We start from the raw sequence: 17,370 nt of genomic DNA, 5'->3' as shown, positions 1-17,370 counted from the left end.
TACGTGTTTGTGCTCAGCAGCACAGTGCCTTAGCCGCTGAGCCCCCGCGGCGAGTAATCCAATCATCCAGTAGATATCGCTAGACTGCAGGCTGCGAAATTTCAAGAAAAGGCAAACTTTCATGGATCACTGTGAGCATTGCCGTTGCTTTTCTTCGTGATTAACTATAGGTTAGCAAGTGTTAAACCTGAGAAATTGTTTATTTGTTCAACGGCTTGTGTTTTTGTTGAAACCTCCGCCAGATAATACGACAGCTCCCACAAAGATTGGGATTTGCGCTGGTTCTCTCACGAAACGCATTTAAATGAGCGTTCGCTTATTACAATGCGATTACAATGCACTAATTCTGACTGACGCACGCTTAAAGAGGACGTTAATGGCAGTTGTAAAAAATTTAAAGTCTGAAATGCGTGTAGTTTACGTTCAGGACCACGTTTTTTTCGGGCGATTTAGACGCATTCTTCAGCGAAAAAAAAACTGTGTGTGGAAGTGCCGCTTCTCTCGCAACATCCTCCCCGCCTGCTTGCGGACGGCGGCTGCGGTGAGACTTTGGCAGGTCAGCACGGCTAAATTTAGCTGATTACTAGCACCTTTAACCCCTACAACCTGCACGTGTACATACAAAAAAAAAAAAAGAAAACGTCCGTGTTAACAATGAAATCGGCGAAAATAAAATTTTAGGCTGAGGATGCATGAAAATTAAGGCATTGCAAACCGATGCGGCGTCATTACAGTTGGCGCGGCGGTCGTAAGCATTGCGTGGAGTTTTCTTCTCCGACGACTTTTACATGTGATCCTTCGGACTTAGGCTAAAGAGTCAACTAACAAATGACGTTGGTTAAACTAAAAACTGCGGCAAATTTATGCCTGTATAACCCTTTATACCGACCATGTGCCACTTGTAGCATGGTGGCAGCACAATTTTCCAAGAGGCAATTTCAGGGTAGTGGCTGCCTCGCTTGGAAACAGGCGGACGACCGCAGGGGCGGGAAGCCTCCAATGTAGGACGCTTTAATACTGCTTCAAATTTGCACTGAGCTAGTGTTCCATCAATTGCAAAATGATTTTGGGGGCTTTCTAGCTTTAAACAGGTATCAACAAGAAACATGAATATTGCCGAATGTAGTTGTTTTGCGCCCAAGTAGCACTTACTATCTTCCTCAGCGTTACAGGACTCTTCAACTTTCAAAGGCTGAGCTGTTTAAGCTGAACGTTATCTTTTTTAGACCGGCGCAAAGAAAGGAAGGAAAGACGTTATCTGGCTAAGTGTGAAGATGGGAAGCAATGCCAACTAGAAGCGACCTTGCTTTGTCCCTGTCTATTTCAATTCCAGGTTAAAATTGCTATGTCAGCCTTCAGATAGGAAGTGAGTACAAGGGGAGGGGATAAAGTTACGTCCTGCCGGGTGCCGCATAATACTTCCCCGCCGGCCGCAGGTTGTCACACCTACACACAAAACACAAGTTAGCCTGAATGGGAGTTTGTTGGCTGGAATGCGTCTTTTAAACTCCTCACGGCAGGCTGCCTGCTCCCACATGTGGTAGTATGGTGGTGGAAAAACTGCCAGTTTACACCGGGGGCCACAAGCCGTCGTAAATAGGCACATTTACCACGATTGTACATCTTCACAAAACGCAGTATCTAGCTGTGATTACTGCGTTTGTCCCAATGGGAGTATTAAAAACTCCCACGCCTCCTCCATTTCCTTCTCCTCCTCCTTCCCTCCTTCCTCATCTACGCCTCCTTACAATATGGCTGCCAGTTGGTGTCGTGTGTTGTGTGAGCTCCAGCGTCCCCGAAAATTTATTGCCGGTGTGAACTTGCGGCCGCACGAACGGATGTGAAGTGCTTCCCAACAACCGAAGCTCGTTGCGAACATTGTGGAACCAGCCTGGACTACCCGCCGCGGTGGCTCAGTGGCTAAGGCGTTGCGCTGCTGAGCACGAGGTCGCGGGTTCGATTCCCGGCCGCGGCGGCCGCTTTTTCTGATGGAGCCGAAAAGCAAAAACGCCCGTGTGTACGAGATTTCGGCGCACGTTAAAGATCCCCAGGTGGTCAAAATTAATCCGGAGCCCTCCACTACGGCGCGCCTCATCGCCTGCGTTGCGTCGGCGCGTTAAACCCTACAATCAATCAATCAACCAGCCTGGACTGACGTGCGACGGATTGCAACGTCGCCTCGTGTCACCGACCTTCGAGCTGACGGAATATGCCAGCGAGCCGACGCGAGGCCTATAATGCAGTGATCGCTAAGAGTGGCTCGTTAAAAACAACGCGGTTGTGCCTCTGCGAGGTGGTTGAAGGTAAGATTTTTACGTTTTTTTTTTTTGTACCCAACATTTTGGGAGACTTGTGCCCCTTCTAGCGTCAAATAAACTCAGCGTGTTTCCCGCGTCACTGCACGGGCGATTCTCCGCCATTGGAGGTGAGCGTTGTGCGTGAAAGACGGCGCCATGGCCGGAACGTCATTGGGGAGGCCGAACTGTGTGAAAGCAATGCGTATTCGCGCGGGTCTCGAGCAAAACACTCACTCGTTTACACTCACGAGCAGAATGAAAACTGCCCGAACTCTGAACGGCTGTTAGGTGTTTTTGTTAGGCTGTGTCTGTGGCTTACTGGCAGGCGAAGGTGAAGTTGGCCGATCAAACGTCTCAGGGCGGCCGCTTTTCTTGAGAAGTACGTGTGGTTCCAGCCGCGCCTGCTACGAGGAGGGTGACTGCCGCGTGCCGCCGGCTTTCATTGGAAAGGGAGAAGGTCGGGGCCCCGTGGGAGTTCTCCATACGCTAGGCGCGTGTAACTATAACCAGCAAACGCCATTCGAGGGAGCATTCTGTAGAGTCTACGAACGACTGCTTATTTTACGAACGACTGCTACGAACTTAGTCTACGAACGACTGCTTAGCAGGCGTCATAACCAACCGAAATTTTTCCTTAACTTTGGGTGAGGGGAGAGAGGGGCAGTGCGGGTGGTAAAACCTGAAGCTCGCTCCCAGAACACTACACGCAAGGAATAGAGGGAAAGGAAGCATTTTGAGAAGTTGGTCTCCACAAGGGTCGCGCACCCTTTTGAACAGCAGAACACTTCGTTTTGACGAACTAGTGAGCGCAGGTGTCTCGGTCAGAAGTGCAATTTTGTGTAGCTTTAAACAAACATTCAGACATTACGGAAAGTTGGACACATTGAGTGACAAGTTCAGCGTCTTCACAGTGCCGTTTCTTTTTTTTTTAGGTCAGATGCCTAATATGCTTCTTTATTTGTGGCCACAGATTTAAAGCATTTTGCTATCCCTCTAATGCATGTGCTGCTTTGGCTTCCAGGGGAACGTGTCAGGAGGTGCGGCAACGACAGCGTTTGGGAGGCAGGTGCAAGCAAACAGCGCACCGACGACATGCTGACCTCATTGTTTGCAAATAGCTTAAATATTTTTCGTTGAGGAGTGTTGTAGTAGATAAAGTTCTTACCAAGATACCTTGTGTTCTCGATGTAGGTGTTTTGTTGATTCCGTTTTTTTGTTGTCTTACTGACGTGTTCACACGTATATCGTATTTATGCCATTTTAATGCAATAAATTGACTGTGCAGAAAACGAACTTTTCACGTTTCGCTATTTAACGTTTGAAGCGGAAAAATACTAGAATTTACGTAATCCTAAACGAAAAAGGAAAATGCGGCCTGTGCGCTCATTAAGAACTCCCAAATACAGTAATAAATTCCTCTGCAGCGCTTATATCAAGCGCAAAAAAAAAAAAAAACCTCTAATGCAGGTCAACACTGCTCCCAACCCGCCCCCTGAAAACTCCCAGTTGGAGGAAACAATACACTCCCAATGGTACCCCTGAAAACTCCCATCGTAGTGGCAGTAACATGAAACTCTCATATGCTACTCAAAAAAACTGCGGAAATATTGGGAGTAAGGCGAAACTGCCATTGGAAGGAGTTTTGAAAACTCCGAATTGGTACTGAGTTATGCAACAAGCCATTTACTCCCATTCCGGCTTATTTGTGTTCTGTGTGTAATATACGTGGTTGCTGTGTACGCAGAAGTAGAAAAAATTGCCGCCAAACACCTATGAAACGCGTGAACAGGAGTTTTGCAATGGGCGCCAGTCAGAACAGCGCTTTAAAAAGATTGAAAAACTGATCAGCCTAAATTATACTGCGCTGACGTTCGGTCTTCGTCAGCGTTTTAGCTTTGGATTTGTGCTTAGTCGGCGCTCAGCGTTTTTTTTTTTTCGTCTTTTGTCGTTGTCTGTGTCCTGAGTTAAATTTAGGCTGATCAGTATTTCAATCAATTATGACCCAACTTGCCCAGAATCTGCCCATGCTTTAAGAAGCTTTATGGGCCATTTTTTGGGACTAAGTAATCTGTGGAGGTTGGAACAAAATATCTACGCGTCCGATAAGTCCTCATTCAGAGAGACACTCCAAAATTATTGCATAATTTTCCCACAAAGCCGCTCCAGCGCTCGCCGATTCGCCCCGGCCCATTGAAGACCACGACAATGCCGAGTGCCGTCACATTGTCCAACATGGCTGTTCCCAGGCCGCCGCTCTGGAAGTCCTGTATAAAAGGTACAACGAGGTCGTCCAGCCATGCGCGTGGGCTTGTGCCCCGAGAGGAACTCGCAAAAAAAAATACCGAGCGCACGTGAGCGTGCGCCTCGCGAGGACTGCCCGGCGTAGGCCAGATCGACCTTCAAGAACACTCTTCATCACCTGATCTCTGACATGCTGTTCTCCTGGCCAGTTCACGTGCCCTCACGCCTGAAGTAGGGAGCACAGACGCCGAGTTTGCGAAGCTGGTTGCCGCGGGTTCTAGCGCGTGTTAAACGCGGTCCACTTTGGTAGAGATGTGAAGGATTGCGGACTTTTTAAAACAATCGGGTCTGGCAGTCATGCGCAACTCTCAGCGGCAAGATCGGAAATCTATGTGAGGTGCAACAGCCGGGTCTCCGACGAGCCGCCCGCTCTGCTGTTTCTCCAGCCTTCACCCCTAGTGTAAGCTGCGCCAATCTTTTTTTTTTAACTTTGCCAAGACTTATCCAAAATGACTCGTTAAACGTGCACCAGCTACGCAGCAGAGACACAGTTTTCACGTTTTGTTGCCGCAGGTGCTAATTTCTCGTAGCGGCGTTATCCAAAACGTGGAGCTCCAAGCGCTTGAAAGCTTAGCGCACGATTGAGCTTCCAACCTTTTACCCGTAAGATTACCTGTACTTGTGTAAGACTGGCGTCACAGAAATAATTGAGGGCAAGAATGAGAAGGTTCTTGCCCGAAATGGGAGCAATTACACTCAGTGTGCTACCGAAACTTTGCCCCCGCCCGTCCTGCAAGGTGTTTGCAGCGCCCAGATATTTTAGCTGTGCCTATATGCGATCATGTGGTTGTCCCTTTTTACGGAGTAAAAGAGGACTACAGTCTAGTCCACTTATAACGATATCCAAGTGCCAAGAAAATACCATCGTTATAACCGATAATCGTTATAAGCGGGTCGAGAAAAAAAAAGCCACAAGAGAGATCAAAACATTTTATTAGCATGCAAGTGAGGTAGTGCAACTGCTCGTTTGCAGAAAAGCCATAGTCAGTCAGCTTTGACTGCTTCACGCGAAGCTCACGCACATCTTTTTCGAGAGCATCTAATTGCTCCAGGCAATTAGATGCTCGCCGCAGCGCCGCAGGCGAATCGGCCATGGCGTCCGAACGTTCATTCCGACTCCGCAGTGAAACTGGTGAAACGTTGAACGGAGGCAGATGCGGAGAGAAAAAATCACTCAGTTCGGCGCGCAGAAAAGGCGAGGGAAACTTCCGAGCTGCGAGCAGTGCGAGCCCGCGAGCCGAACTGGCCGAACCAGCCGAACGTTGGTTCGGCCGGACGCGCGGACGAGGCCAAAGCAGCGGCTCCGGGAGGGGAGTCGGGAAGAAAAGCTGCTCCTCCTCTCGCTTGGCGCAGTCGACTCGTTTTCTGAGGGGTGGACGGGATGCAAGGCGCGTCGCGTGCTGTCGGCGCCGAGTGCCGGCGCCAGCGCCGGCGGCAGCTCGCATTTGCGGCGCGCGCGGTAAGCGGATTCAATCGCTATATCCGATATCGCGGCTCGGGAGCATCGTAATAAGCGGGTTATTTTACGATAGAAAGCATACAAAATTGGACGGTGCAATCGTTGTCCATCGTTATATCCGATATATTGTTATAAGCGGTATCGTTATAAGTGGATTCGACTGTACATGCATGGCGAGTTTTGAATGTTTTACTTTACGTAACGAAAACTGCTTTCGATGATTTACTTAAGGAAACGACAACCCAGGGGTCACTATTATCACGTTAGCAATCGATGGGGCATGTCGGCTATATTTTTGTGTCTGATGAGCCGCGCCACTCTGTGAACACAGAGAGCGATAGGAGAGCACAGAACGACAGAGTGGAGGGAGCGGGCGAAGAGGGCTGCCTTCGCAACGGTGACAACGGGGCTAGGCAGACGTGAAGTCAAAGCGCGGCTCAGTACCTGCAGCTGCTTACGCAGTGGTTCGGTTTCGAGGAGCCTCGAAGGGTCTCGTGACTGCCGCTACCTTTGGAACGGAGTGTGCAGCCAGTGCAGGGCGGCAAAGCAGGAAGCCGGAGCCGCGCGGGCGCATTGGGCCGAGCCCCAAGTTCGCGAGGGAGAGGGACCAGATGCTCACGCGCTCTTAATGATCCGTCAATAGATATTCAATTATATTTTACTACGAAAGTATACCTCTAATTAACCAAACAAATTTTCTTGTCCACGTCAGCAGAGAACTTATTTGTGGCTACACAAACATCCCAGGCTACTAGGCTACTGGCTACACCGAGGCTACACAATCTACTGGCACCGCCAGGGATCGAGCCTTGGCCCGAATGGAGAAGCGGAGCGAAAACTAAGCTACGCCCACACGTGGAGACGTGGAGATAGGCGGTGGTTTGTATCCAGCGTCTGGGGAGAGGAAAGGCGCTTTTTAGAGGCGACACATGAAACAAGAGTGAGGTGGAGGCAGTGATAGAGATGACGCTATAGCCGCACGTGCCGCCCTCTTCCTCACCCTTCGAAAGACGCTCCTTTCTGTTTTGTTTCTTCCAACGCTACTGCGTTCGCGACTCCGCCCCGGCGAATCCCAGGTAACGGCTGGCAGAGTCTCTGGTTTCACTCTTTGTAGAGCCACGTGGGTGAATTCAAGTGACGTTGCATGGGTAATCGTTGTGGGTGTCATGTACAGCTTCGCAGTCCTACCACCTTCACAGCGTGGATTGGAGCCAATTTTTTTTTTAGGGGCGAAGCTCCTAAAGCCATGGTTCTGTCCCTCCCTTGTGTCTCGTGGTACGTGACCGCCGCATGCTTTCAGAGATGTCGCAAAGTGGGCCGCGTTGCACGCGCAAGAACCGGCTGCAACCGGCAGCGCAAACTCGGCACCGGGAGCGCGAGCTTGTCTGTGTTCGCCAACGGAGGCGCGAGCGCACGTGCACTGCGAGGGGGAGATCACGCAAGAGATCACGCCACGAACGCAGGCAGTCGTTCTCGGAGATCGAACGAGACGCAAGGAGCTTTGCTCGTTTCCTCTCGTCTTGTTCGGGCACAAGTTCGCCCTAAATAAAAGTTCTTTCTTTACCGTTGTGTCCCATCCTACGTGACAAATTGTGGTGGAGGTGCGGGGTAGTCCTCGATGGCGCGGGGTCTTTCACCAGGTCTGGGCCTGGGAGTATCGACTCCGAAAATAAAAGTTGATTTGTACAATGTACGCACACAGTCTTACGTCTTTCTTAATGATGTAATGGGTGAACTTTCACGGGAGAGTTACGGTTACCGATGATCTCCCCCTCTCGAGCTTCGCCCCACTTATCATCATTCATTCCGTGGATATGGCGTGATTTTTTTTTCTCCACCTCGAGTAAAATACTTGCACGGGATGAACAGTTGTTCAAGTGAAGTCGCCCCATTTCTGAGTGCAATAGACCATGAGAGCTGCCTGTAGGGGCTCCATTAAAAAACCTCCGGCGGTACGTTTCAAAAGCAGCCGTGGGTTGCTCCGGCCAGTTTTTTATTGCCAAATGGTTCCCGATATCGGCTCGCATCTTGGTTGCGTGACTAGCGAGCTGCTAGCCACGTAATCTTGTATACGCACCCCGACGCCAAAGTTCGCGTGACGTCTCTATAACTTTTACCGCGTTTATGTCCATAACAAGGCGTGCCGCTACAAACGACCGCTGCATAAACTTGCTGAAAAGATAAAGGAGCCGTTAGTCACACAAATTATCACGTCTAAACAGCGGTGCAAGAAACGTGCTGGCGGCTCATGCCGAAGGGTGGTCATCTGCTTAATTTGGTGAGGGCGCAATCCGCGTAACCGCGTCCCTCGGTACCTTCTGTTGCCGCTAAGCACCTTGCCGGGCCTCAGTTGTTTTCAACGTGACCATAGCAAGTTTTATTTACAGCACCGACAGACAAAGGAAACGAGAGAAAGCCGAAACAGCGCACTATCGCCTGTCAACAACGCAGCGGTATCGGTGGAACAGCGACCACACGCAAGGCAGCAATCGCTAAGCTCAGCGCCTCCTCGCAGATGCTTCAGTTGCGCCCCGCGGCGTCTGACTCCAGCTTCGGACTCAGCGTTCTCGAATGCTACACTCTGCTTGTGCGGGGCTGCAGTTTCTGTACCCAAACCCGCTTGTCTTGGTTCTTGAGTGTACGTGAAAGCATCATTACTTTACGTAACGCAGTTCTATTTGAGCTTGTCACGCGTCTGAGTATTTTCAAGCAGTATGTCAGTATGCCAAGCAGTATGAGTTAGTTTCAAGTGCTGCTAAATGCAGCACATGAAACTAATTCATTTCAGCTAGCTTATTTGCGCATTCACATGCTCACAGCTCCTCCATAAGTAATCATGCAGCCTAAACCACACTTAAAGTATTTTTAAAATGGCCACAAGACTCAACAGCCGCTTAGGCTGTTGCGAGCGCCATAAAGCGCCCCGCAGTTTTTTTTCGTTGTCTGTACGCTTTAATTTTCTTCCCCGCATAAATGTCTTATTTTGAAGGTTAAAGATGTTTCAGAGGATCACAGGAACTTGTTACGGATATTTGCTTCAGGCTGTATACAGCATAGAATTCCGTTCCTTATTACCGGATTTCATTATGTCTGAGTGCAAGGAGGACCATCTCAGCAAAGTGCGTTAATTTATTCATATGTAAATACACCAAAAAGGTTTGTACTACGCCACTGCGAAACGAAGCAGGCAACATTGTCTAGAATACCCGGAGGCGGCTTTTGTGCCCCGAACTTCTATCGTAGCCAGCGTTACCATAATGAACCGCTCCTTTCAAATGTAACGGTTATGATACGAGTGAGGTTTTGAAGGGGGTTTGCGTGTGCATGTGCTGTGTGTGTGCGTGTGTTGAACAAGGTGGAATTTAAATAACAGGAAACCTCGAGAACATATTGCGCCACGACAGCAAGTTCGCAGGCGCACTAGGAGAAATGATGAAAATCGACTAGCACTAGCTGCTACTCTGTATTGCCTTTTATAAGGACTCAAAAAGAATAATGACAAAGAGGTTTGCCATTTTAAAGTCTGGTCCCTTTCGTTCACACCCATATACTATCGAATGAGGTTGAATAGTCATGTATAGTCATGTACGTTTTCTGTTGTTTGGGAAGCAGAATACGCCAGTCGACGCTGGTCAAACGATCTGGCAACGCCCAATTTGCAAGTGCTGCGTTCCTTCGTCACCAGGGCTGGCACATGTCCAACAAACGTCAGCGTGGGACAGTCACGGCCACCTACGGAGAGAAAGGGGGAAATTCTACATCTACTGTCATTCTGTCTCTAACTACCCTTCATCCGCGCTGGCTGCCGGCGATATGTTCCGGCAAAATGGCCCGTGTCACCGATAAATGACGCGTGTGCTGTTATAGTATACAAATGCGCTCACTGGTTTTCCCAGCGGGCACCTGGCCGCATATCTTGTGTCCTCCCAGCTCGAGGTAGTCGTTGTGACAGCCCGGGCTGTACTCCAGCTCGAAGGCATCGAAGGTGACCAGGAGGCCACAGACGGCGTCGTTGTGCCTCCGGATGAAGTAGCGGCAGTCGAGGCCCGGCCTGTACGCCCCCGGGTAGCCCGGGCTCTCGATCTCGAACTCCTCGAGTGCGTACAGCCGGTCGCAGCTGGGCTGCTGGTGCTGCTGGCGCCTGGTGGCCACGTCTGGATGCGGAGGCCCACCACCGGCCAGCTGGGGAGGCCGGCCTGGGCGCATTCCACGGCTTGTGTTATTGGCGTTGTAGCTGAGACGCATAACATAGGTTATTGCGCTACAATAATGGGACACCCCGATGCCTGAGCCGTCGGCTGTGCTAGAGGATAGTTGCAGCGCATCTGCTACAGTGGGGTCCCCGCGTCGTGTGTGCAAACAAAAACTATGCAGTGTTACATACCCACAGAACAGCGCGTGTCTAAAGTGGTGTATTGGCTTACGGTCTGGCGTTATCCTTCACATTACGCTTTGAGCTCTAACGACCCTAAAGGGACACTAAAGGCTGAATGAAATATTGTTTAGCCTGATAGATCATATGTCTCATAGCTCTCTTGGCTTTTGTTCGACTAGCAACGATGCTTTATTCGCTGAGAAATAAGTAAATAAATCTTGGTTTTCTGTCTCCCGCTTCCCTTGTACTTTTTCGTGACGTAGCCCTTGCGTCACAAAGTAGGATCGCGGCATCGGTGCGGTCTAGAGAGTAAATGGTTGGCGCTACGCGTATTTACGCTGGCAACGATAGCTTTTACGTGTCCAAGTCGTGGCCGCCTCCGGCAACGGTTCTCTTGCCGCGGAGGCTGTCTTTGACTTTTATGATTTGTCACAGATGCAACAAAAAAAGCTTTTAATGGCTCGAACGGCCGGTGTGCCCGCCTACACCAGCCACCCATATCCCATTGAGGCGGTGGCGATCGAGGACCATTCTGAAGCGGCAAGCGCCAACTCAAAATTTTCAAATATCTTGCAAGCGCAGCTGCCCGGCACGCCGTTTAGGCGGGCCGTTCACTTCACCTTAAGCTTGTCTGGCGATCATGGTCATCTAATTTTCACTTCTCTGGCGCGAACTTCGTGTAAAATAAACCCTCTCTTCTCGGCATCTGAGTTGAGTAGTCGTCGAGGGCCGGATTCTCCCGGGCCCAAACGTAACAAGGGTAGAGATAAATAACGAACGCCTTTACGGTAGCGTTGAACATTTGTTGGAGAAACGGGGATGGGGAAGGGGGTGGGGTGAGGATATTCCTTGGTCCAGGAGGTCTCGTTCCTTTACGGATTGTTTATCAACAGCGGCTCGCGGTGAACGCAAGAGCACAAGGTTGGATCGGTTGGCTAACGACCTGCAGCAAGTACCCGGTACCTTTTACGCGGGCTTAGGTTCAAACCAGGCGCGGGCAAGCTTTACCGATGGCATCCGCGCGCAAAGAACGGCATATTAGAAACTCGGTGGGGTCGCTTAACCACAGCTTGTTCCTTTTGCCGCTTTCTGCCGGGGTGATTGCTTGCAGATGCTCGAGCGTTCACCGCCGTTGGTAACTGACTTCGCCAGGTGTGCGGGAATGCTTTTCCAAAATAAACTGAAAGCATGATGGTTGACTTAAGAGTGAGGGAGGCAGCCTGTCTTGCATGTATAAAAGCTGTAGTCAGTGTTTTGAAAGTTTTGATTTACATTTATTTTCTGTTTTCATCCACTGTTTACTTTAGGAAAACATATAAAGATGCTTCTCGAATGCTCTCTCGCCATTCACGACTTACATGACGTCACAAACCATAGTACCTAAGCGCGTACGGGGCATCGACAGCTGTTTTCACGTTTCTGGCATTTTCCGCCTTGTTAAACAGCTGCTATTTGGGTGTATGGTGCATTTATATTGTCGACATCGTAGTCTACCGATACAGGCCAGCTTGTTTCCTCCCTTTAGTGTCCCTTTAAAAGAACCGCCAACCGAGTTTTGTCGAGCGTACGGTTTCTGTCCCACACGAATGGATTTCGCTTAAAACCTAAAAGGGTTTGCTGATAATCCTCTGGAAGGTTTGAAGGTGGAATGTTTAGGTGTATCAGCCTCGCCGCGAATAAGTGAACCGCGAATGGGGGCGTGAAACCGGTGACGCTATGGAGCAGCGCTTCACGAATTTTCTACTCTTTACGCAGGCTATTTGCTGGATTGTAACTTCAACGCAGTCACCCATCCAAAAAGGCGACGACGGGATCTTCCAAAGCACTCAAGAAGACGGAGACTATCAGACGGATGCAGCGCGACATGCCCAGCAGCTGATTTCGACCGATGCTCGCTTCCAGTCTGCGGACAGTGATGTGATCCAGCGGCATCACTCGGCGCCTACACTTTACAAACGGCGTACGGCGGTAATGGCCAGTTGGGTCGTGGAACCGGCGACGCTATGGCGCGGCCGTTCACGCATTTTCTACTGTTTACGCAGGTTAGTAACGCCATGTGCTGCGAAAAAAAAAAGTTTGTTATCGTTTTTCTGTATAAAGTCGCACTCTGTGAGCCGGTCTTGTAGACAGCGTAATTTTCGCTTGATGAGGCGGTTCGCGTTTTATTTTTTATTGCTCATGTTGCATGGCGACGAAGAGTTGAATCCAGGAATGGACGCACCAACGCTGCAAAAGATTTTGCATGGGCACGAGGTTATCAAGGTTAAGCTCGACAGCATCGAGACAATCAGGCAGCTCAAAAAGCCGCTCTTGAGCAACTCTCCAATCGCATTTCTTCGTTCGAGAACAGGGTTACTACTTTTGCTAATCTGGAATCGTTTGTAGTTGAGTGTAATGTAGCATGTGATGAGCAGAAAGAAACAGCGTGCAGACCCTTCTGGAGAAAGTTGACGACCTCGAAAACCGCAGCAGACCCGCCGCGGTGGCTCACTGGCTAAGGCGTTGCGCTGCTGAGCACGAGGTCGCGGGTTCGATTCCCGGCCGCGGCGGCCGCTTTTCTGATGGAGCCGAAAAGCGGCCGCCGAGATTTCGGCGCACGTTAAAGATCCCCAGGTGGTCAAAATTAATCCGGAGCCCTCCACTACGGCGCGCCTCATCGCCTGCGTTGCGTCGGCGCGTTAAAGGGACACTGAAGTGAATTTGTCAAGCTCCCGTTTTTGCTTGCACTGCGTAGACTGGCTCAAATTAGCACACTTTTCATCGTTTATCCGGTTGACAAATCGGTAATTATTTTACAAAGCGCGAAAGAAGAAAAACTACCATGCGCGGTTTGCGGCGGCCGCACCAACTAAGGCTGTGACGTTGGGAGGAGGGGCGCCGTGATTGGACGATGCCCAAGGTTAGCAATCACACAAGTTTCGGTTTCGGTTCTGTAAAACATAACCAATGGCGTTGTTGGATGGGTATTCTCAATATCTCAGTAATCATCGTACCGCGCTTCTGCCATGTTGTCGGCTGTAAAATGCACAAGATAAGCCTCCCAGGACGGCTTGTAGTCGTAGCATTCACTAGCCGAGACCTACGCAGTGTATGAACGCCCTCCGCGTACCCGCAGACGCCCAAATGTCATGCGCTTTTCCCCCATATTTGGAGCTTGCCTCCCTCATGCCTGTATCGTAAAAAGCGTGTTCGCACCAGGCCAAGGGTCTGTTCATTCTGGCCTGTGCCCACTGCCTGCAAGCAGTCGGTGCTTATGGCAACAGCACGCCAACGAGAACTCGCTAGCGCGCCAGTGCCAGCCTGCGCGCGTTTTGTGAACTAGTTCGTGTAGCCATGAACGTTGCGGCCCAAAAAAAGGTGAACTCAATATATAAAACATCGGCGGAAAACAAAAAAGTCAACTTACAAAAAAAAAAGCACATACCCGCGGGGATTCGAACTCGTGACTTGCAAAACATTTGCGGTGACATACCTAGCGTCCCAGACCACTGAGCCACGAAGCGGGACGCGGAGGCCATGCTAATATAGGGTATATATTGTACAACCGGTTTACACTTTTATTCAGTTTTGGCATTTCAAGGAACTTAGGTGACTATTTGTTGTACTGCGATCGTGCAGTAAGCGTCACCCGAGTTTCCACAGTAGCTCACATCTAGCAATTGCATTTCATAGACGGAAAAGCGTTCGCAGATGCGTAGTCGTGCTGCTGACCGCTGTGCTTGTTCGCCCAGCGCAAAAAAGTGCTTCCCGCGCCCTAGTTTTACGCTGTACGGTAAAAATATCAGTTGATTTTATTTCTTTAGTACCTATATTGACTTCGCTGACTCTTCTCCCGCCTTCAAGAGGCCTTATATTTTCCTACTGGCGTACCAGTCAGCGAAACATCGCATGTGCGCTTGTGCAGCGCTTGTGAGAAGCGACCTTGACTTGGAGCTAGATGCAGTGTACAAACAAACCAAGTAAAGAAAGGCACATTCCTCCATTCACAAACGTGTCCTGGCTTCGTTTCAACTAAGCGAACGAATTGCGACCAAGCAATTTTTTTTTTAACCTCCTTGATTGCGACGACCCGCCGGCGGCCGGCGGACGAAACGCTGGGCCGACTGACTCTGTCGGCCGGGGAGCCGTGCAGTAGCGCAGCCGTGGTGGCCGTGGCGCAGCCAACTGCCAGCTCATCCCCTCCTGACGTCACACGAAAACGCCACAGAAAATGGGCGAGCGTAAAGAGAGGAGGACAGCATTTTCGAATTAGTTTTTCTACTAAATAAAATCGCGCAAACGCGCCTACAGTGATTGAAACATGGCCTGGGGACTCCGGACTACAATTTGCGCTAGTAATCCCGCAATGTTTACATATCACTTCAGTGTCCCTTTAAACCGTACAATCAATCAAAACCGCAGCAGGCGTTGCAACCTGATTTTTTATAGTGTACCAGAAGTCGTATCTGAAAGCCACCCAGTTAATGGGTCAGAACCTAAGGGTCCTGCATCTTCGTCAGTGTCGGAACAGCACATTGTTGACATATGTACTGGTAAAGTTGGTATTACGCCAATGACTATACAAAGAGCGCACAGAATCGGGAAGTTTAGGCCCGGTAAAATTCGCCTAATTATTGCCAACTTTGCGTTCTTAAAAGAAAAACAGGGGTCGCGGGTTCGATTCCCGGCCGCGGCGGCCGCTTTTCTGATGGAGGCGAAAAGCAAAAACGCCCGTGTGTACGATATTTCGGCGCACGGTAAAGATCCCCAGGTGGTCAAAATTAATTCGGAGCCCTCCACTACGGCACGCCTCATCGCCTGCGTTGCGTCGGCGCGTTAAACCCTACAATCAATCAATCAATCAATCAATCAATCAATCAATCAATCAATCAATCAATCAATCAATCAATCAATCAATCAATCAATCAATCAATCAATCAATCAATCAATCAATCAATCAATCAATCAATCAATCAACCAATCAATCAATCAAAAGAAAAACAGGACATTTTACTGAATCCCAAGAAGTTAAAAGGGGCTGATATTAGCCTATCTGAAGATTTTTCGCAGGAAGTGTGCAGTAAACGGCGCCACCTTTGGCAGTTTGCTAAATCCCATTAAAATTATGATACCAGGGTTAACTTAAGGAAAGTCACTCTTTACTTAGACACGGTAAAGTATGTCTATGATGACGGCACAAACCAAGTAGTGCAAAGCAATTGACATACTGAGAGTTCACCTGCTATCATTTCCTTCCTCGTGGTAAATTGCCGGAGTATCAAGAATACAATTGGCGAATTTAACACCCTTGTAGACACGACACAGCCATCAGTAGTTATAGGTACAGAGTCGTGGCAAGATGAAAATATTTCAAGCAGGGAAGTGTTCCCAGAACACTTTACATGTTATCGAAAAGATAGGAATAAACACGGAGGGGGCGTGTTCATATTTGTGGATGAAAGCATCGCATCTTTCGAAATTGATAGCCACAATTCCTGCGAGGCGGTATGGTGCCAACTCCGACTTCAAAACGGTAAAACCTTATCTGTGTGTTCATTTTACCGTCCCCCTTCAGGCTTTGCCGATGTATTGCAAGAACTAGCCCACTAGATTGAAACCATTCAAAGAGACTACATTGCTATAGCTGGTGATTTTAATCTTCCCGCCCTAAACTTGAGCCAGCAGCCCTCCTTTCCTGGAGTAAGCGGTGGAATAAATATTGAAATGGTAAATGTCGTTAACCTGTTTACGCTTACTCAGACAGTTATCGAACCAACTAGAGGGAACCATGTTCTTGACTTGTTTTTTACAAATGCACCAGGATCTAATGTAGTCCACACGGGTAATGCCGGGAATTAGCGACCACCAAGCAGTTATTGGTGATATGAACTTAGGTTACGTAAAAATTAACAATACTGGAAAACGACGTGTCTAGACTTATGAAAAAGCGAATGTTACTGAAATAAATTGCGCCCTTGAGTCATTCTTTGTTGTTTTGATACACTTGCTGAATGTTGTTCTGTAAAGGAGCTTTGATCGACTTTAAAAGAAAAAATTCCGGATCTTCGCCTCCGTTATGTTCCATCTTGGTGGCTAACCAAAAGAAAAAATAAAAGCAGACCATGGTTTACAAAAAAACTGAGCGGCATGAAGAATAAGAAAAATAAAGTTTACAGAAAGTTTTCAAGCGTGCTCCTACATCAGCAAATCTTGGTAACCTAAAGAAAATAACAAGTGATGTGAAAAGTGCAATAGCGCTTGCCAAATCGGCCTACTTCGATTCTTTTCATAACACAATAAGCAAAGTCCTAAGGAGATTTCGAAATACGCAAAGATGAATCTAAAGGACACGGCTTCAATACCTGCTCATGTTGTGACTAATTCTGTTGTTAACGAAGATAACGAAAAGGCCGAATCCTTTAACTCTTATTTTAAGTCTGCGTTTTCGACTGTACAAACACGACTAGATACAGAAGAGTGGCAGTTAGTGGGTGAGGCGCCTGACATGAACGACGTTATTTTCAATACAAATGTTATAAAACCCTTACTTCAGGGTCTGAGCACTTTTAAAGCTACTGGACCAGATGGTTTGCCAAATGGTTCATTAAAACCATGCGCGCATATATTGTCGAAATACTTAAAACTAATTTTCGAAAAATCACTTGAGCAATGCTAACTACCCGAGGACTGGAAAATAGCATCTGTGGTACGAATTCACAAATCTGGGCCCCGAAGCGTCGTCTCAAATTACCGGCCAGTTTCATTGACCAGTGTCTGTTGCAAAATTCTTGAGCACGTTCTGTACACAGCCATAATTAAACATATCAATGACCATTCCCAGTTGAACCCGCACCAACACGAATCCCGCAGCGGCTACTCAACCGTTACGGAGTTAACCGAGTTTTTTCATGATGTTGCGAAGGAATTAGATAATCGAAGGGGAGTTGACTGCATTTGTT

At 48.8% G+C, this 17,370-nt stretch overlaps 1 protein-coding gene across 1 annotated transcript in view; it reads right to left on the bottom strand.

Annotated features, from left to right (window-relative positions):
• Positions 1–9,811: 9,811 nt before the first annotated feature.
• Positions 9,812–17,370, bottom strand: part of LOC144176516 (tolloid-like protein 2) — a 72,516-nt gene continuing 64,957 nt past the window's right edge. The window contains exon 8 of the mRNA XM_077705216.1: positions 9,812–10,253. Coding sequence (XP_077561342.1) covers positions 9,919–10,253 — 335 coding nt within the window. The 3' untranslated portion in view covers positions 9,812–9,918. The remainder of the gene's footprint in view (positions 10,254–17,370) is intronic.

The sequence above is a fragment of the Haemaphysalis longicornis genome, unplaced genomic scaffold, assembly GCF_048455015.1.
Source record: "Haemaphysalis longicornis isolate Haplotype H1 unplaced genomic scaffold, Haemaphysalis longicornis Haplotype H1 scaffold_1, whole genome shotgun sequence".
NCBI classification, from domain to species: Eukaryota; Metazoa; Arthropoda; class Arachnida; order Ixodida; family Ixodidae; genus Haemaphysalis; species Haemaphysalis longicornis.
The sequence above is the reverse complement of the archived record's forward strand: the minus strand, read 5'-3'. Positions and strand labels throughout refer to the sequence as shown.